The 22189-nt window shown below is 45.4% G+C and overlaps 1 protein-coding gene across 2 annotated transcripts in view; it reads left to right on the top strand.

Annotated features, from left to right (window-relative positions):
- Positions 1-22189, top strand: part of Gadl1 (glutamate decarboxylase like 1) — a 212265-nt gene that overhangs the window by 128320 nt on the left and 61756 nt on the right. For both annotated transcript variants that reach the window (XM_045136747.1, XM_004662079.3), the window contains one exon: positions 7907-7958. In XM_045136747.1, the coding sequence (XP_044992682.1) occupies positions 7907-7958 (52 nt within the window). The remainder of the gene's footprint in view (positions 1-7906; positions 7959-22189) is intronic.

The following is a 22189-nucleotide window of genomic DNA, read 5'->3' as shown; positions in this document are numbered from 1 at the left end:
AGGGTCCAGGTTCTTCTTTCATAGGTTGTCAGAAAGGCAGTAAGAAAGAGGGGGGAGAACCGAGAGTGGTGGCGCACGCCTTTAATCCCAGCACTCGGGAGGCAGAGGCAGGAGGATCACTGTGAGTTCAAGGCCACCCTGAGACTACAGAGTTAATTCCAGGTCAGCCTGGACCAAAGTGAGACCCTACCTCGAAAAACCAAAAAAAAAAAAAAAAAAAAAAAAAAAAAAAGAAAAGAAAAAAAGAAAGAGGGGGAGAAATCAAGTGTCTGGAAAACTCCTAATGTTCCTCATTTCCATTTGACCTGACATTCTAACTGGGGAGACAGCATTTCTCCCAAGAAATATTAATGATCAAATGTTATTTCCTGGGGATGAGGGCATGTCAGTCACACTGGGCACAGAAGCTACGTGTGCGTGCTGATGAGGTGTCTTGGCAACCCTCTTCTGGCACCAAGCACATCTCTGACAACTGCCTAGAAAATTCTGCCCTGTTTTCCCATGCCAGGGAATACCTGCATCCGAGGGCTCTGTCTCAGCCTCTGTTGCGGTGTTCTGGCTAAGTGGATGGTCACGGGGAGGGGGGACGGGGGGAGGGATGGTTTTTAAAGCCATCCTGGAGGAGTACCGAGTGAGAATCTTCAAGAACAAACAGGTCAGGATCTTCCATTCTGCCTCTTTATTGGGTCTCCAGTGTGCCATTACCAGTTCCCTTGATAACCAGTCTCTGCAGCCTCTTAGGTAGAATCCATTGCCTAGGCAAGCATGAATTCTGAGGTATTTATTGTTACCCATCCAGAAAAACAGAAGCCAGCAGTTAACCCCAGTGTTCCCATGTTCATGTCAGGAGAGGGTCAGAGTGCGGAAGGACAAACTATCGATTTTATCATTTTTATATACATGTGTCTATTTACGTATATATCAATTTAAATTACTGCAAATCAATTCAAAATATTTTATTTTTAATTGTTTTAATGTAATAAAGAGAGAGAGAGAGAGAGAGAGAGAGAGAGAGTATATAGGCGTACCAGGATCCCCTGCTATTGCAAATGAATTCCAAATACATGAGCCACTTTGTATGTCTGGCTTTACATGGGTACTGGGGAATTGAACCTGGGTTAGTGGGTTTTGCAAGCCAGTGCCTTTAACCTCTGAGCTATCTATCACTCTTCCTTGACACATACTCTCACTGAACTTGGATTTTACCACATTTGGTCAGACCGGCTGACCAGGAAGCCACAGAGATCTTCCTGTCTCCGCCTCCCTCAACTCTGGGGTTACAGATGCATGTATGGTCATGCCTGGCTTTTTCGTGGGTGCTGGAGTGGAACTCAGGTCTTGATGCTTGCCCAACAAGCTCTCTTACCCATTGAGCCATCTCTCCAGCTCCAAGGCAAGGACATTACTGACTGTCTCCCCAAACCCTAAGTTAATATTTAATAAAAAAAAAATGACAGAGGCCAAAGAATAAAGCACGTGGCTGTTTGTGATGCATCCACATGCCATGAGGTGCGTTCTGACAGAGGAAACATACAGAAAACTGATAGAGGGACCTCCAGAGCCCGGGCGGCCCTGCACATCTGTCAGAGGAAAGTTCAACTGAGAAGATAGCACTGAGAGAGGCCTGGAGTGCTGCAGGGAACTCAGAAAGGGAATAGGAAGCTATTTCCAGAAAGAAAAGCCTGGCTTTCCAGGGCTGGGGGATGGCTCAGCACTTAAAGGCTGTCTCTTGCAAAGCCTGCTGATGTAGATTCAGTCCACTTCGGTACCCACCATAAAGGCGGGTGCAAAGTGGCCCATGCACCTGAGAGTCCAGAGCCCAGGGAGCCTGAAGCTCTTTGTGGCCAGCCAGTGTGGTGTTCGTTTGCAGCGGCAGGAGAGCCTGTCTCAAGGGAGAAGAGCACGAACACCGCCAGGTTTCCCTCTGACTCCACCCACATCCTCTGGCGGCTGCAAGCCCCCTTCACGCAAATGAATGAATGCTTGAATAATAAATTGAATTAATCACAAACTGCTTAACCAGAAGGACATCCGTAAGTCACAGAAGAAGTGTTTGCGGGGAGGTTATTTATCACAGAAGGAGATTTATCTCAGATCAGGCTGGAATGTTAAGATCAGCTTTTGCCGCAGAGCAGGCTTGGGGAAACTTTTGCTGATCTGTGCTTTTTTTTTTTTATCCTTCCCCTCTCTTTATTGGGACGAACAAGAAAGAATTGAAATAACTGTTGGCTTTTTGAGTTCTCTGGCTTGCATGCACTTAACAGGAAGGAATTCTGACCCAAGCTGAACTCACAACATTCATGTGGTTTCCACCATAAGAGAATCACTTTTTAAATGTGCGTTATATCTTGAAGCTGTTTCATTCCTTGCACAGAAAAGTTGTCAGGAACAAATCCTCTCTATGAATGCAGACAGAGGTGACCTGCCACTTACTTGGATTCCCTCCTGTCGCCCTGTTTCATTTAAGCATCTATGTAAGAAGAGGGTCAGGTTCCTGAAGAAGGATACTTTGAAACCGGTGTCATGTTAAAAATTGCGTGTGCATGGTGGTATGCTTGTGCATATGTGTTCATATTTGTGTGTACACGTGTGCATATGTGTATTCATGTGTGTGTACATGTGTGCATATGTGTGTGTACCCTTGTGTGTATGCGTGTTCATGTGTGTACACGTGCATATGTTTATGTTCATATGTGTGTGTGCATGTGTGTGTATGTAGAATCCAGAGGTTGTTTTAGTGGATCTTCCTCAATTCCTCCCCATCTTTTCTTTCACACAGAGTCTCATTTTTGAAATATTTATTTATTTCAGAGAGAGAGAGAAAGAGAGCGTGTGGGAGAAGCTTAGATGGAGACCACGGGTAGCAAGTGCGTCTCACATAGCCATGACCGGCCAGGGAAGGCCTTTTCCAATTTGGCTGCACGTCTCTATCACATGCATGAGGAGACGGAGGCGCCTAAGGGATTTACTAGAGTTTCAATGTGGATCAGCCGCCCGTGAACAGCTTCTGGCCTGGAGGCACTCAGGTTCCTGGGGAGGCAGAGCACTGTCCGGGTCTTGGGACATTGAAGGCAAGGGTCGGAGGCCATTAGAGCTCAGAATTCCTATTTTCACAAGTGACCTGCACGTTTATGCCCTTGAGAATGAAAACGTCCCTGGGAGATGGGGAGGGGGATGTGGCTGTTCTGTGGTCTGCTTTACTTTTTTTGTTCTTCCAATTTCCTTTTCAAAAATTATGCATGAGAGCTCAACACTAAAAGAGACTTATAAAGTGCCCTCCAAGACTCAGAGAGCATTGGGGAAGAGGGGGCAGAAGATTATAAGAGCCACAGGGTGAGAAAAACGTATCATGAAGCATTGGCCCAGCCCTACCCGCAGCCAGTAACAGGTGCATGCACAGCAAATCACAATAGACAAGCAAGGAGGGCGGGGCCCAGAGTGGCGCCCAGAAGACATGGGAGCAACCTGATGAGAATGTGACCCACGAGCAATATGTTCGCACAGTGAAGTTCTCAGTGAAAAGTTATCCAAGGAGCTGCACCTACAAAACACTGAACTTTGCAGGGAAGGAGAGGTTTTAATGCTGAGTGTCTGCACCGCTCCCCCCTCCCCCCGCCCATTACATGGTCTTTATGCCTCAGGTAAACAAAGAGTGGATAACGGACCCACCCATGCTTTACCAGGTGCTCATATGCATGTACATAGAGATTCATTTTGCTTTTTTTTTAATTTATAAAAACATTCTTAAAAGTGTATCAGTGTTGGGGAGATAACTCAGTTTTTAAAGTGTTTGTCTCAGAAGCAGGAGGACCTGAGTTCGATCCCCAAGACCTATATTAAAAAAAAGGTCGGGGGAGACTGGGTAAATGGCTTAGGGGTCACGGCATTTGCCTGTGAAGCCTAAGGACCCAGGTTGGATTCCCAGGACCCCCGTAAGCCAGATGCACAAGGGGGTGCAAGTGTCTGGAGTTCGTTTGCAGTGGCTGGAAGCCCTGACGCGCCCATTCTCTCTCTCTCTCTCTGTCTGTCTTTCTCTGTCATAAATAAATAAATGATTTTTTTTTTTTTAAGAGAAAGGTCAGGTGTGGTAATGTGCATTTGTAATCCCAGTGCAAGGGAGGTGGAGACTGGTGGATCCCTAGGGTTTACTGGCAAGGGACTCTAGCCTGAGTATGCCAGTTCTAGGCCAACAAGAGGGTCTGTTTCAGAAGGAAAGAAAAGGATGGCATTTCTGGGGATTGATAGTCAAGGCTGTCTTCTGGCCTACACACGCACGCACACACACCCCCCAGAAGCAGAAGCTGCTTTGGAGACGACACAGGACGTGTATTTCTGATATCATCATCTGCCCTTCCTGTCCTGCCATAATCTTGTTTCCCTTGCCGACCATCACAGAAGTTATTCGTGGCGCTGCAGAGATGGCTCCGTGGCTCAAGTGTCTGACTCCCAAGCGTGAAGACTTGAATTCAGAGCCCAGGCACACCCACCTAGGCATGCTGGATGTGACGGTGCACACGTGTGTGACCCCACCTCTGGATGCAGACGTGGAGTCCTTGGGGCTCAGTGGCTTCTTGGCTAGCGTCAAATGAGTGAGATCTAGGTTCAGGGAGAGACCCTGTCTTCAAAAAGTGGAGAATGATTGAGGAAGATTTCTGCCCTTGGACACTCGCTTACACACATGTGCATGCATACACCCCACATGTGTCCAAACACATGGGAACACGCACACATGCACACACATTACATACGCACACATACACGTTCAAACCCTGGTTTGCTCAGTCAGGAGAGATGAGGTTACATCGCAGTAGCGCTCCATTCCACCACATCATCTTCTCCCTGGTCCTGATGTTGCAGCGCCTGTTTCTGCTGTGATGGGAACACGGTTTTCTATTGTTTCATTAGCATCTCTTTGATTACCCCTGAGCTCAGGAGTCTGTTCCGACACCTAATGACTGTTGGAATTGCGTTTTGTTGTTTTTGAGTTACGCAGTGTGCTAAAGATTCGATTTTCTTTTTGCATGCACATTCTCATGCGTGTGTGTGTATGTGGTGTGTGCACATGCATGTGAAGATGCAATGCCCATGCAGAGACCATTGTGCCTCACATTACTTCCTTGAGACAGAATCTCTTCTCTGAACCCAGAGTTGTTAATTCCTTGTTGCCGCTGTTGTTATTTGAGCTGACCAGTGAGCCCCGGTGGCTCTCCAGTCCCCATTCTCCACAAGACAGAGGTTATGGCGGTGTGAGCCCCTGCCTTCCCCTACAGCTGTTCACGTGGGTGCTGAGGAATTGAGCTCAGAGGGTCTGAGACCTTTCTGGGCCCTTACCTAAATGATCCATCTTCCCAGTCCCCACCCTGTGAGCCTTTTTTTAAGGCATGTGCTCAAATCACTAGTTTTCAAAGTCAAATATTTCGAGCTGGTTTTTAAATTCTTTATTGATATGGAAGGATAGAGATATAGAGAGAATGGGTGTACTGGGGCCTCCAACCACTGCAAACGGAACTCTAGACGCATGCGTCACTTTGTGTCTCTGGCTTTATGTGGGTCCTGGGGAATCAAATCCAGGCCGTCAGTCTTTGCAGGCAAGCGCCTTAACCACTGAGCTATCTCTCCAACCTCCTCAGCCTGTTTTAATGTAGATGAAACCCAAGCTGAAGGAGAAGTCAGTGTCACTTCACGACATCACATTTTCCCCATATTCTATATCTTGTGTACGTGAGCCCTTTCTTTACTGGGGAGACTGCAGAGAGTCTCTATTAGTGACTACAGTCTGATTACATTTTACTTGAAACTCATTAGCATAAATCCTCCTTCCCTTCATTTTGACCATGGAAAAGATAAGTTTGGACCTTTACTTAACATATAAACAAGGATGACACACCCCAAACTCTTCCTTCCAATGTAACAAGGTAATGTAAGTACACAAGCTAACATCCCATCAAGAGCATACATGTGAAGCCCACATGTTCGGAGACACCTATCCACTCTGTTCATGCTGAGAGTAAAAGGTGATGTCAGCGTGGTGATAGGGTGGGGTTCCAGAAAAGTTTATAAATCGCAATAGTTTTGGAGGGGGTATTTTATCTGTTTATAACAAAGACTTGAAATAAACAGACTAAGAAGGACAAATTATAAGTTATTGCATTTATTTAGGGGAGTTTGTGACTCAAGGAAGGGGGCTGGAATGGAGGTATACACCGATGTAGAGAGAGGAACCAGGGAGACCATGTGGGAAGCTAAGCCTGGAAGTGGAGAAAAAATGTGAAGGGAGTTTTTCAGGGAGATTGTAAAAGGGGCTGGGGGCGCTGGAGAGATGCCTTAGTGGTTAAGGCACTTGCCTTCAAAGCCTAAGGACCCATACTTTACTCCTTAGTAACCCTGTAAAGTCCGATGCACAGAAAGTGACCCATACATCTGAAACTTGTTTGCGGTGGCTAGAGGCCCTGGCATGTCCATATACTCTCTCCCTCTCTCCCTCCTTCCCTCTCTTCTTCCCTGCCTCCCTCCTTTTCTGTCTCTCTGTCTCTGCTTCAAATAGATAAATAAATAACTTTGTTGTTGTTTTTTGTTTGTTGAAGCAGGGTCTCGCTCCAGCTCAGGCTGACCTGGAATTCACTATGTAGTCTCAGGGTGGCCTCTAACACATGGCAGTCCTCCTACCTCTGCGTGCTGAGTGCTGGGATTAAAGGCGTGTGTCACCACACCCTGCTTAAATAAATATTTTTAAAGGGGGCTAGGGCTTTAAAAGAAAGCTAAGGGCTGGAGACATGGCGTAACAGTTAAGGCACTTGCTGGCAAAGCCTAAGGACCCAGGTTTGATTCTCCAGGTCCCATATAAGCCAGAGGCACATGATGACACATGCATCTAGAATTCGTTTGCAGTGGCTAGCGGCCCTGGCATGCATATTCTCACTCTCTCTTTCTCCCCCCACCCCATCTCTCTGTCTCTAATAAATAAATAAATGAAAATAAATCTGTAAAAGAAAGCTAAAAGATAATAATAGAGAAGTAAAATGACAAATTACAAAATAAAATACCATTCCCCTCCCCAGCAGCTGCTGAAGCAGGTGAAAAGGTGTCATGAGACACCTTATGGTACAGGAACCCTGAGGTTCAGGCCAGGGGCTGTGAACAGCGAAGAAGGAGGCCTTGCCCGCCTGCTAAGCTCCTCACAGCTTAGCTGAGTGGTGGGTGGGCTCAGCTCGGTGTGAGAAAGAACTTATTGGCTTTGACTCGGGGTGCTGGCACTGAGGCAAGAGAGTGGATCCGAGGCTGGGTGTCAGTTCTGCTGATGCAGAAGTTGTGATGTCTCTTTTGGTTCCCACTAAGGGCCCTCCCCTAGCTGACTACTTGAAAAAAAAAAAAAAAGAAAGAAAGTAAAGAAAAGAAAGGAAGAGAGAGAGAAAGAAAGGAAAAAAATCAACCTTGCTCTTATTTCTCTCTCAAGACCTCATGTCATCCAAAAGATGTGTCCTGATCAGAGAAGACCAAAGGAGAACAGCGGGCTTAGAAGTACTTATTTAAGTAACTTTGCTTACACTGTCACTCACCCTCATCCTCCTACAACTGTGTCTCAGCTCTGAGACAGCAATGGCACTTTTGTCTTATTTTGTCATATTCATGGTGGCTAGAGAGATGGCTCAGTGGTTAAGGCACTTTCCTGCAAAGCTGAACGACCAGGGTTCGATCCCCCAGTGCCCAGGTAAAGCCAGAGGCACAAAGTGGCACATGCATCTGGAGTCACTTTGCAGTGGCTAGAGGCCCTGGCACACCCATTGCCTTGCTTCTTCTTTCTGTCTCCCTCTGTTTGCAAATAAATAATTTAAAAAGAGAGGTCATGTTCACAATATTCTCAGATATTGAATACAATTATTTTAAGGCACTATTATTTTAATTTTAGGTACCTGGTAGAGGAAATCAAGAAAAGAGAAGGATTCAAGTTGCTCATGGAAGTAAGTAACTGTGGAATCAGTCGTGTTTGTGATTTTTGTCAGTCAACAGCAGTGAAATGGGTAATTTGCAAGTGTTTTACTACACTGGTCTTTGTGTTGCGGGCTTAGAAACAAGTCATTAGCTTAATTCACAGAGTCCATTATGTTAATTTACTGTATTAGTGAGTGTTTTTCCCCCCTCTGGGCTGCATTCACAGGGAATACACTCACTTTTAAGGACTGAAAATTAAAATGCTCCATAATAATTACCAGGGGTAATAGTGAATAAATTATGACCTCGATCTTGATGTTGAAATTGCATCATGATGTCCCTGCAAATAGTCTACTGTGTTGTGTGGGTGCCTGCTTGTGAAGTATCAATTAAGGGGACGTACGCTAAGCACACACATCCTCTTTTTATTAAATAATGAGGGTGTATTAGCTTTAGAACATTGGGAAAAGAAGCCATTTTGTTGAAGTTGTTGGACTGGTGTGCGCGCGCGCGCGCGTGTGTGTGTGTGTGTGTGTGTGTGTGTGTGTGTGTGTACACGTATACCACAGTGCGCGTGTGAAGATCAGCAGACAACTTTGGGTGCCGGGCCTCATACTCCACATCGTTTGAGGCGAGACTCTTGTTCACCCCTGCATACTGCAGGCTCTCTGGCCTCCAAGCTTCAGGAAATCCTCCTGCCTCCTTTGCCACCTCACTTTAAGTGTGCTGGCATTACAGACTCCCGCCACAGCGTCAGGCTTTCCGTGAGCTCTGGGGATCGGAGCTCAGGTCCTCAAGCGGACGCAACAAGCGCTTTCTCCATTGAGCCAACTCCCTGGCCTTCGTCCTGACTTTCAAGAAGCAGGACGTGTGAGGTCGCTTCAGATCTCACTGTGCCGTCCACCTCACAGTAGCTTATAACGGGACATAAATCCACAGACTGCAATCTAAGAAGGAGTGCTCCTAGTGATGTGGTGAGACATCTGGCTTGTCTTCGCTAATCTTCTATTCAAAAAAGATAACATTGGGCATTGCTACCTACCAGCTTAGCAGTAGCTAGTAGAAACAAGACGGGAGAGGTCCCTGCTCTGCGGCGTTGATATCCCAGTGGTAAATGAAAGGAAACAACAAGGAAGTCTACATGGAGAAACACTGGGTAGTGAGAAGCCTTCAGGGAACAAACAAGTTCAAGGGACTCATCTAGTATATGCATAAATAAAGCCATCAGGAAGGCATTTGCTATAGTGTAAAGGGGGGAATTTTGACACCCGGTAGGGACCTGCATGGTTTGGATAACCAAGGTGACAGCTTACTTTTCAGTGTGTGTGTGTGTGTGTGTGTGTGTGTGTGTGTGTGTGTGTGTGTGTGTTTGTGTGTGTGTGTGTGTGTGCATGTGTGTACGTGCCCATGTGTATGCAGTCCAGAGGTTGAGGTCAGGTGTCTTCCTCAGTGGTTCTCTTTGTTATTTGTTTATCTTATTTTATACTTTATTTATTTGAGCGAGAGATAGAGATAGAAAGAGACAGACAGTGAGAGAGAATGGGCACTCCAGCGCCTCTAGCCACTGAAAAGAAACTCCTTATGCATGCACATCTGGCTTACATGGGTACTGGGAAATTGAACCTGGATCCTTAGGCTTTTCAGGCAAGTGCCTTAACTGCTAAGCTGTCTTTCCAGCCTTTGTTTATTTATTTTAGTGTTTAGTCATTTATTTGGGCAGAGAGATAGTGAGAAAATGGAGAGAGAGACAGAGAGAGAGAGAGAGAGAGAGAGAGAGAGAGAGAGAGAGAGCTCGAGAGAGCGAGAGTGAGCAAGTGAGCATGGTTGTACCAGGGCCTCTAGCCGCTGCAAATTCCAGATGCATGTACCACTTTGTGCGTATGGCTGTACATGGGTACTAGGGAATTGAACTTGGGCCTTCAGGGTTTGCAAACAAGTGCCTAAAGGCACTGAGCCATCTCACCAGCCCAACCTTATTTTTTGAGAAAGGATCTCTCACTGAACTCAGAGCTCATCATTTCAGCTGGCCAATTCTTTTTTCTCTGTCTCCTCAACATGGGTATTATGGCTTGGCATTGGCACACTTGGCACTGATGTGCGTTTTGAGGATCTGAAATGCCATTCTCCTTCTTGGGTAATAAGTGTTATAAAAGCTGAGCCATCTCCCCAGCCCAAGCTCAAGGTAGAGATACACAGCAAGGAAGAGATTTTTGCCATGCAACCATAATTTAGAGCAAAGAGTGTTCTGAGTTTGGGCCCTAGAGGTGCCTTAAACAGGGAGGGGAAGGGACAGAGGCACGGTGGCTGATGGAGTCATCAAGGTGGGCAGAGACCAGATCAGCTGGGGCACCTTGATCAAGGTAAGGCTTTGGCTGACCAAGTCACTGGAGATATTTGAAGAAGCAGTTGCCTCCTGCTGAAGGTCATTTTGGGAAGAGAGGGAAGTGGTGGGGTTGGAGTGAATGGATGAGGAAAGTTGGGAGAGTTGCCCACGCGAGGTGCGGTGACTGTCAACCCTCAGGCGAGTCTGAGAAACACAGAGCAGAGGATGCAGAGCCCAGTTCCACCACTCCCCGCAAAAGAGACTTCTGCCTGGAAGGTCCCGAAGGGCCAGAGCCCATCAAACCAGGTGTTGCAGTCCGATTCGCATTGCTGGTAGAAATCATGCAACCAAGAGCAGCTTCTGGGAAAAAGAGATTTATTTTGATTTAAAGGCTCAAGGGAAAGCTCCATGATGGCAGGGGAAAATGATGGCATGAGCAGAGGGTGGACATCACCCCCTGGCCAACATAAGGTGGACCACAGCAACAGGAGGGTATGCCAAACACTGGCATGGGGAAACTGGCTATAAAGCCCGTAAGCCCGCCCCCAACAATACACCGCCTCCAGGAGGCATTAATTCCCAAATCTCCATCAGCTGGGAACCTAGCATTCAGAACACCTAAGTTTATGGGGGACACCTGGATCAAACCACCACACCAGGGCTGTGACACAGTCCTCACGTGCTCATCAGCATGTGTTTCCAGGGGAAGCACAAAGAACCAAGTCAGCACATTTAGAATCTAGGACATCCCTGAAGACAGGGGACTTGGTCCTTCAGCAGGTCAGTGACACAAAGATTCGTGGTGACACTTGCTTAGGGTTCAAAGAAACTTAAGAGTCATAACAACAAATACATTAAGCAGATCTCATTGGAATCCCACTTTGAACAGACTTATGGGGGAAAAAAGCAATTTTGAGAACATCTGGGCAATTTGAAATACAATCTGGCTATTAAGAGGAAATCAAGGAGTTATTGATAATTGTGTTAGCCATGATAATGGAACAGTAACGACATAAGAATGTGTCTGCAGATATATTTTTTTTTCTTTTTAACTTTAAATTAGTTTTCTAAGTAGCATATAGAGTGATAGGCTTTATTTTGGCATTTCTACACATATATGTCATTATACTTTGCTCCTATTTGTACCCCGCTGCCCTTTCCCTCTCCCTCCCTCTCCCCTACTTGTTCATTCCTTTTCATTATCCACAAATGGGGTCTCCTTTGGCTTTTAATGTCATACATATTCCACTGCCCTCTCTGGTTCCCCCATCTCCTCTTTTAGATTCCTTCTTCTCCTCTTATAGACCCCTGGTCAGTCATCTTCTCTTTGCTCCAAGCAGAAGCAGATGGTGGAAGGCACAGGTTTACACTGTAGAGGGCAAGTGCCAGGATGGTGGAGAAAGCGTGGCAGAGCAGGCAGCCAGCTCACACCTTCACATATCAGCAGCAAGGTGGGAAGGGCGAGAGTGAGCTGGCGAGTGAACAGCCAGTAGGGCTGGTGTGATAAGTGAGCCCCAAGGTCCTCCCCACAACACACCTCCTCCAGCACTGCTCCCACTTCCAAACACCCCCCCCCCAGACCCCAGATCCTGAACGAGTATGAGGCCCACTCACAAGCACATGAGGCGATGGAGTCATTTCACAGTCACATTACTACAAGCCCTTCACACTTTCATGTTCTACACATACACACACACACACACACACACACACACACACACACACACACACGTTTCCACTTATGAGAGGAAAAATACAGTATTTGTCTGGGTTTGGCTTATTTCACATAACACGATCTCCAATTCCATCCATTCCTACCAATGTCAGAATAATTTTATTTTCTCCTTTGTAGATGAATACAATTCCAATTCCACCGTGTAATAATATATGTTACCCTCCCCCATTCATCTGTGGATGGACCTTTCAAATGGCTCCATACCTTATAGTGTCTATATACGCTTGTGGGGGAGAAACAGCAGCTTGATGATTGGCTTAAGCTGAGCTTGAGTGACTTTTAAAATATTTTCTTGAGTTAACCTCGTTATTTTCCCAAATTTCAGTTTCCTTATTTTCTATGGCACTAGTGGTCCCCATGGAAGAAACTTTTCTACACTTTGAAACTACGCAGTCTTTTTATAGAGACGAGGGAATGTGATGGGGAAATGATGGGGTGTTTAAATGATATTTATATATTCTTCCTAACGGCATAGAAAAGCAAGGGAGGTCCTTCTTAGTATTGTCTTTAGGGGACTTAAAGTTCCCTCATTATAATAAGTGTTAAGGTAGGTTTTAATCATTAGATAGCCTATAACCTGTTTTTTGTGTTTTTTGTTTTTTTTTTTTTTTTTTCCTATGCAAGCTAGTTTGGATCCTGGCTGTAAAGGTGGCTTCCTATAAGACCTTCTTTAATTTCTACTGTATACTGGTTTTGTTTGTTACTGGCTCTGGGATTGAACCTGAGGCTATGTACAGGGATATCACCTACTATACCACCAAGATACACCCCATTCCCTGCTATAAGGATTTTTTTTTTTTGTATCGCATCTCTATTTGACTCTTTCTTTTTAATTTTGTTGCAAGAAATGAAATAGCATTAGAGCTTGAATTTCACATGTAAGTGTCAAGTTGATGGGACATGATAGGAGAAGGGAAGAGGAGGTTTATAAGGAAGAGGGAGAGAGGGGGAAAGAGGGAAGTGGAGGGTTGCTCAGCAGATAGTGGTGAGAGTATTAAGTGCCACATTGAAATAGTAAATAAACACAACAAAAGAGTAGCCAGAACTTGAATATATTTTCCGGAAAAGACTGAAAGTAATGTCTGTCTTCTTGAAGATGATTGAAAGTTCCATTTCAAATGAAACCTGCATTATTCATAGGTCCCTGAAAATCATCTGTGTTTTTCTGTGCGGGATCTAAGATCTGATAGTTATTTTCCTAGAGGTATTCTCCTTCTTTGACTATCATTCACATATTTTATTTTGTTCTCTTAGTGGAATGTGAATTATTCAACCTTTTGTTTTTCTCTTCCTGAATTCTACCTTTGGAAGCGTGATTTGGGATTCATAGACTTGAATCATGAAGGTTCTTCAAGGACATCTTGCCAACCTCATTCCTGCCCATAGCAAGAAAGCTTACCTGTCAGCCACTCCAAAACAGGGTGTTAACCTCTGCTTAGACCCTTCCTGTGGCAGAGTGCCCTAGCTCATTCCCCTTGAGCATTTCTTGTTGTAGAGAACACCACAGCTATTCCCTCTTGAACACTTCCTGTTGCAGACAGTGCCCTAGCTCATCCCACGACTTCCTGTTGTGGAGAACTTTATATCTCATTCTCCTTGAACACTTCCTGTGGTAGGGAGCATCCTAGCTCATCCCTCTTCCGCGGATTCACTTTCTAGAGATTGAAAATTATTCCCTATGGATACAGAGCATATTGTTCTTTTTTCACATTACCTATTATCTATATAGTTGTAGTTTCTCTCACATCACTTGTTATCTTGCTGTATAGTTCTTAAAAATATTTTAAGCATTTTTTTTAAATTTATTTGCAAGGAAAGAGAGAGAGAAGAGAGAATGGGCATGTCAGGGCCTCCAGCCACTGAACATGAACTCCTGATACATGCATCACTTTGTGCATCTGGCTTTATGTGAGTGCTGGGGAATTGAACCCGGGTTGTTAGGCTTTGCAGGAAAACACCTTAACCATTGAGCAGTCTCTCCAGCCCTCTGCTATATATTTTTACGAGATCAAGACATCTCTTAGTTATAAATGCAAACCATAATGTTCAGTCTGTTTCTCAGGCATCTGTAGTATTTTACAATGTCATTCACTCTATCCTTGAATTTCTCTCCTGTCTTCACTTCTTTGACCTTATTGCCCAGTTTGTCTCCTTTCCACGTGACTGTATCTCTTTCTTCTTTGTGTGAAGTCCTCTGCATCCAAACACCTTTTCATTTCCCCTCTCCACATTTGTCTTTGGTCCTTTATGCTGTCTACATAGTCTCCCAAGATCTAGTCTTGTATCCATTGTTAATCTATGTATCTGTCCTTGACTTACCTTCTGAACTCCTTTGTATATGGAGACATCCTATGAGATCCTACGCAGCTTCACACGCACCTGCATCCTGACATTTCTGAAGCTGAGGGCTAACCACCTTTCTCACCAAAAGTCTACATTCTTTCTTTGCATTTTTTTAAAAATATTTTTTGTTCATTTTTTATTTTATTTATTTGAGAGCAACAGACACAGAGAGAAAGACAGATAGAGAGAGAAAGACAGATAGAGGGAGAGAGAGAATGGGTGCGCCAGGGCTTCCAGCCACTGCAAACGAACTCCAGACGCGTGCGCCCCCTTGTGCATCTGGCTAACGTGGGACCTGGGGAACCAAGCCTCTAACCGGGGTCCTTTGGCTTCACAGGTGAGCACTTAACCGCTAAGCCATCTCTCCAGCCCTTTCTTTGCGTTTTTGAACCATGATTTCCCCAAGCCAAAATAGGACTCATTTCCCTAATGCCCTTTCTGTCCTGTATCTGTCTTGCATGCTCAGTCTTCTCTGCTCCAAAAGCTGCCATCCTGGCTTAGGAGCTATCCCTCCTCAGGATGGAACTATCTCCCCATCCCAGCGTTGGGTCTCTCCAGCTCATCCCCTCTATGCTACAGCTGAGTGGCTTTTCTAAAGCAAAATTTGTGTCCAGTACACTCCTCTACAATGACTCCACATTGTCCTTAAAATCTAGCCCAAGCACAGCACGTGCAGAAACCCATCAGGAACTGACTCTCATCTCCATTTCAAGCATCTCCTTTCTCCATTAAAAATGACCTTCTAGGGCTGGAGGGGTGGCTTAGCGGTTAAGGCATTTTCCTGCAAAGCCAAAGGACCCAGGTTTGATTCCCCCAGACTCACGTTAGCCAGATGCACAAGAAAGTGCAAGCATCTGGAGTTCGTTTGCAGTGGCTGGAGGCCCTGGCGTGGCCATTCTCTCTCTCTCTCCCTATTTCTCTGTCAAATAAATAAATAAAATGTTAACTATCATTTAAAAATTGATCTTCTATCCATTTAAACTATTTTCCAGTCATGTACTTTTACCAAGTCTCTGAGGTCCCGGGAGCACAAATATGTTTCTCATCCTAGTAGTAATCCACAGTCTATGGCCTAGAAAATTCCACCTGTGATGCAGACCATTGGACTGACCTCTTCAAGATACTCCATGAAGTTAGAACTCCCTTCAGATACTGTGTCCAGAAATGAAAACAGTGATATGTCTCAGCTAGTATATATATATTTTTTTGAGGTAGGGTCTCACTCTAGCCCAGGCTGACCTGGAATTCACTATGGAGTCTCAGGGTGGCCTTGAACTCATAGCAATTCTCCTACCTCTGCCTCCCAAGTGCTGGGATTAAAGGCTTGTGTCACCACGCCCAGCTGTATACAATTTTAAAATTAATTAATTTATTTTTATTTGAGGCAGAGAGAGGGAGAGAGAGCAAGAAAGAGAGAGAGAGAATGGGTGCATCAGGGCTTCCAGCCACTCCAAACGAACTACAGATGTATGTGCCACTTTGTGCATCTGGCTTACATGGCACCTGGGTCACCGAAACTGGGTCCTTAGGTTTTGCAGGCAAGCATCTTAACTGCTAAGCCATCCCTGCAGCCCTTCAAAACATATTTTTTAAAGGTGGATGAGAGTATCCTCTAGCCTCTACTTGCATATGCACACACAGTGTCTCCCCCCACACAGTCACACACCCATTACAGCTAGTATATACATTCTTTTTTTTTTTTTTTTTTTTTTTCTCCGAGGTAGGGTCTCGCTCTGGCTCAAGCTGACCTGGAATTGACTATGTAGTCTCAGGCTGGCCTCGAACTCCCGGCGATCCTCCTACCTCTGCCTCCCTAGTGCTGGGATTAAAGGCATGCACCACCACGCCCAGCAGCTAGTATACGTTTGAATGAGACTGTTAATCTGCTTGAGAAGGACATCCTTCTACCAGTGAAGCCTAAGGAACAGTCATTAACTTAACGGAGTGCCTGCTGTGTGGCAGAGATGGTACAAAACAATGGACGAAAAATCTCTTTCCATGCATCCCACCAGGCCTGTGGCACAGACAATGTCATCTATAGGTTACAATTCAGAGCGCAGAGACCCAAAACACTTGGCCAGTGGTCTGGTGAACGTGGACTTCCGCTTCACATCCTGGGTGTTGGTGATGTCTTGGAGGCGTTTAAATACTCCCATCTCGTTCGTCAAACCTGGGAGCGTGAAATCTTTTAAAGTCCACCAATTCAGGTTTCCCTTCACTCTGTATTTGCAAGACAGATGATTCAAATCTCTGGGCTAGAGTCTTCTTGTTTACTCATGAAAACACACAGGGCTGGCGTTTTATTACTATTAGTCTGCTCTAATGACAGCATCGACTGTCATTAATGACTTTTTTTTCTTAAAAACTCTTTACTTGGCAGTCTCCACACGTCTACACAATGTACCCTGGTCACAATCGCCTCCCCCACCCCCACCCCCGCTCTCCTTTGTCCCTATCCCCTTACCTGATCTGCTTCCCACCAAACCTCCCCTTCTTCCCGCTAGAACCTCCTCTGCTCTGAAGTCCTGTTGCCATCATATAATGCAGGTCTGGTGTAGGAAGAATTAGCCTCTATGAGGTCAAGAATGTTCTGTGTCTGGAAGACGGCATTCCAAAGCGCTCCTCTCCATCCTTTGGCTCTTACATTCTTCCTTCCCACTGCCTCTTCTGCAATGGTTCCTGAGCCTTGGATAGACATAGAGATGCCACATGGATCACTTTTTCTACTGTGATTTAGTTTTACAAAAAGTGAGCTATTACTTACTCTTTTATTTAATCACTAACTCTTAATGACCATTAACTTATTTTCCAAGCGGTTTCATATTATTTAATCAATGACCATTCTTGAAATTGGTATCAATGTACCTGTATTTTTTATATACTTGAAAATCAGAATGGAGGTATCCATCTTTTCTTTAGTGGAACTTAAGTATTCTGACACTGTATTTGTTGCAGCAGGGTTTTTCTGTACTCTCCATTGAATACTCAGGTGCCCTTTTATGTCTGCTGAAAGTGATAATGTATCCTACAGAACATAGACTAAGTGTTTTCCTAAGATATCCAGGAGTTCACACTTTCATATATTCATGCAATTAAATTGCGTCTGAATGGTTCTGCTCTGAAAGCAGTCATCGGGACTTTGACATTTCCTGAAGAACGTCCCTTTGTGAAATACAAGCAACAGAGCGAAAGAGACAGGAAATACTCAAATCATGTCCCGTGTGAACATTTCAAAGACTTCTCCAATCTTAGTCATTCCAGAAATGACGGAAAGGAAGTCATGCCACCAAGCAGAGGATCGGATTCCTTCCAGTAAAGCGTCAGAGGCCCTTTGCACATTGTCAAATGCCCTGTCATGGAGCCACGTCTTTCCAGAAGAGAATGTGGGTGGTACAAGGAATCACACATATGCCACCCCCAAATATCTCCACAAACAGGAACTCTAGGAAACAAACTTAAAATGCCTGGGGCCCAACTGCTGAAATAAAGAGTCTACAATATCAGACAAAGCTGTGGGGAAATGCCTTATACTAGCCTCCTGCAGGTGAAAATGAATCAAAGTTTTGATGTCCTAGTCCAGGCAGAAGGGAGAAAAAACTGACTAGAAACATAAAATGAGAAAGATGTGTGTGTGTGTGCATGTGTGTGTGTACATGTGTATATGTTTGGATGTATATATATCCAAGTATATATGTATATTTATATATATGTGTGTCTCCAAACATGAGAATATACACGTACGTACTTTTACAAGCAAGCACCTTAACCACTAAGCCATCACTCCAGCCTTACATTTACAAATGTATGTATATACGTATACACACACGGAGATACATATATGCACATGCATGTAAGAACACACATACATGACGAATTAGTAACAGGAGCCTGGAGACATGAAAGTCTGTCTCGGGGAAGAACGGGATCCTTAGAACTATAGCAGAGGTAACACCAAGAGCCACCTCCTTCACCTCCTTTCTAACAATGACAGGGAGCCCCCAAGGAGAAGGCCGTCGTGGTAAGGGCCTGACACACATCCAGATGGCACAGGGCCGAGTGTGGCCCTGGCTCCCAGGACGACGGGAAGCTCACTGAGGGGAGGACTGGCTGGCAGGAGTCTCTAGACCTCTCCCTTTGGGTGCCCTGAGAACTCGGACGTAGCTGCGCCCTACCTGTAGAGGGCTCCAGAGCCGACGTGCAGGCAGGTGCCAAGGTGAGCGTGCCCCCTGCTGAGCAGAGGTGCTGTGAGAGCCCTGGGGTGAAGGATGGAGATGGGGAGCTGCACAGGACACATGCTGAAGGTGGCTGCTTACTGGAGGACACCCAGTGCTGCTGAAAAGAACCCGGCATTCTGCAGGAGACCATGAGGTGTGCCCACAGCACAAAGAACTGCCCCTTCCTACGGCGACATGCCCCCGGCAAGCGCCCTCCAAGAGCACTGTGGGGACAGAAGAAGTCGCTACAGAGCCCACCGCCACTCTGGCCCGCTGGGCACCACAAAGCTGACTTGAAGCTGTGCAGAGACGTCATCCGTGCCTGGGGGGTGGGGGGGGAAATAGCTCATATTTAAAGACACAGACAGAAAACTCCATTTTTCTTCTACTTTCTAATTTAGTCACAGTTACTTTGTTAAAAAAGATTTAATTATGTTGTACCCAAAGGCCTCCGTAGCAGATCGCAGAGACACTTGCGCAACGATGTCCCTTTCTGCTCTCTTCACAATAGCTGGGAAAGGGAGTCAGCCTAGATGTCCATCCACTGATGACTCACAATGGCAGCCCGGCACCTATACACAACAGAGCCTGTTCAGCTGTAAAGTCAATTCAAGCTGTGAAGTTTGCAGGGAAATGGATGAAATTGGAAAAATAAAAGTGATAGGAGATCACAAGAGGGGATCAAGAAGTGACCAGAGGGGCCGGAGAGATTGATTGCTCAGCAGTTAGGTCATTTGCCGGCAAAGTCTAACAACACTGGTTTGATTCCCCAGCGTCCACGTAAAGTCCGATGCACAAAGTGGTGCATGCATCTGGAGTTTGCAGTGGCAAGAGTCCCTGTTTCATCTGTTCTCTGTGTCTGTGTCTCCTTTCTCTCTATCTTTCTGATTACAAATAAATAAGTATATATATATATATATATATATATATATATATATATATATGTATGTATGTATATAAATTTTTTTACTTGAGAAGTGATCAAAGAAGGTGCATGCTGTGACATCAGCAAGCAGACTATGGTGGGGGAAGAGCATAAGTAAGGAGGAGTATGGGGAAAAATGGAAAATAATTTTCTTAAATATTTGATCATTGAAAAAAGTATTCATTTGCATGTGTGCCATGCACCACAGTCACTTGCCCCTGCCAGTGAATGCCAGATGCCTGGACCACTTTTATAGCATCTGGTTTTATGTGGGTGCTGGGGAATTGAATGCAAGCCAACAGGTTTTGCAAGCAAGTGACTCTAACCATCAAACCATCTCCGTAGCCCCATATTTAATCATTTTAAATGATCAAAGAAGTTGATAGCTCAGTATATTCTGACCTAGACAAACCTAGTACACAATAAATCAGAACGCCACATGCAAATTGGGTAGGTTTAATTAAACACAACAAACTAGGAGATATGGGGATGGCTCAGTGGATGTGACCCTTGCTAGTCAAGCATGAGGACCCAGCACCCACATCAAAGCCAGGTGGGCATGGTAGCCCACTTGTAACCCCGATGCAAGGGAGGTGGAGGCAAGAGCATCGTCAGTGCAACCTGGCCCCCTCGGCTAGCTGAAGGGGAGAGGTCAGGGTCCAGTGAGGCACCCTGTCCAGCAAATAAAATGGCGAATGATCAAAAAGACACTTAACATCACTTTACACACACACACACACACACACACACACACCACACACAAATGTGCACATGCAGAAAACCCTTATTATAGCCTCACGATAGATACTTGTGGAAATCGAGTTGAATTACACAGTAGTTCATTTTTAACTACTCTGTAGTTTCAAGATTTGTAGCTCCTTTTCTTTGTCAAACACAATAAAAATGTTAGAAATTTCAAAGATGAAAGGCTAGGCAGATCAAGAAGCTATCTTGTGGAGCTGAAATGTTGCTGGGGTTCACTTGTGATTTAGAATCCACTGAAATCAGAACTCAGTACGGAACCGACCTTGATCTTACGATGTGAGACGAGAGCTGTTTTCGTCTTTCTGAAGTTCTGGGGACTTCACAGAAGCACAGCAGTGCGATTCTGGTAGCCAGTGAGAACTGGATCACATTGGTTGTTATCTACAGACTGTGTTTGTAGTGGAAAAAAGAAAAATCAAAGGCATTTCAATACTGCCAGTTCCAAGCATCCAGTGAGGAAAGAGTGCATGACCCCAAATCATTCCCGAATACAATGCTGGGTGTCTCACTTGGGAATCCCTAACACGATGTCGCTCATCTTCTGGTCACTGAGTTCATGTCTTGTGATGACTTTCAGCATGGCATATCCTATGTCGTGGTTCAGTGATGACGGAGCCGTCCTAGTCAGCATGACAATGGCGGGGTGACAGCGTGCGCCAGCATGTTACCCCAGGTTTATTCGTGAGGGTTGATATTGACTGTTGGCTTGGCAGGATCTAGACTCAGCTAAGAGGCAGATCTCTGGGCGTGTGTGTGAGGGAGTCCCTAGCCTAGGTTAATGGGGGTGGGAAGGACCCACCGTCACTTTGGGCAGCGCCATCTCATGGGCTGGGACTCCAGACTGAGTAAGAAGGAGAGAGTGAACTGAGCATTGGCATTTCTCTCTCTCCCTCTCTCTTTCCCTTCTCAAAAATAATTTATTTACTTGAGGAAGAAAGAGAATGAGAATAGGCATGTCAGAGCCCCCAGCCACTACAAACAAACTCTAGACGCATGTGCCACCATGTGCATCTGGCTTACATGGCGACTGGGGAATTTAATCTGAGTCCTTAGGCTTTACAGGCAAGGGCCTTAGCTGCCAAGCCGTCTCTGCAGCCCACCTCTCTTCTTTTTTACTGTGCATATGTCGTGACTGGCTGCCTCGTGTTCCTACTGCTATGCCCTTCCGACCATGATGGACTACATCCTTGAATTAAAAACCAGAATAAACCCTTCCTCACTTAAATTGTGTCAGGCATTTGGTTCCAGCAACAAGGAAAGTAGCTAATAGTTTATCTAAATTGTGTCTGGTAGGAAAACCTGCTTTCCGGGGGGGGGGTGACTGGGAAGTGCCACTTCACTCAGTTCAGAATTTCTCAAACATGGGCCACCCACTCCAGAATCCCCCACCCAGCTTCACACGATGCCACTGGGCTAGCCTTATCAGGGACGAGCATAGTTCTGAATGTTCCACACAAAGAATTCTGCAATGCACCCCTGCTCAGAATTTTATGTATGGGGTTCAGGGGTCCAGGCCATTCACTTTTTTATTTTTTCAAAGCAACATTTCTTAGGGGAAGGCGGGGCTGGCTGGTGACATCAGAACATGCATGCTGCTGTGAAACGGGAGGGGCTTTTGCATTTATCAGAAATAGCAGGAGGATCTTCAAGTGCATGAGAGACCCTGTCACACGCAAATAAAAGATAAACAGGGTCAGTGTGAAACAGCACCTGAGGCTGTCCTCTTGGCCACCACACACACACACACACGAAAATGTGCATCTATATGTATGCATGCATACATATATATACACATCAGAGAGGATTACCAGGGCTGGAGAGATGGCTTAGCAGCTGAGGGGCTTGCCTACGAAGCCTTAGGACCCATGTTTGACTCTGCAGATCCCATGTAATCCAGGTGCACAAGGTTGCACATGTGCACACAGTGACCCACGCATCTGGAGTTGGATTACAGT

This window comes from Jaculus jaculus, chromosome 17 (assembly GCF_020740685.1).
Source record: "Jaculus jaculus isolate mJacJac1 chromosome 17, mJacJac1.mat.Y.cur, whole genome shotgun sequence".
Lineage (NCBI taxonomy): Eukaryota > Metazoa > Chordata > Mammalia > Rodentia > Dipodidae > Jaculus > Jaculus jaculus.
This window is presented reverse-complemented; position numbering and strand designations above follow the sequence as displayed.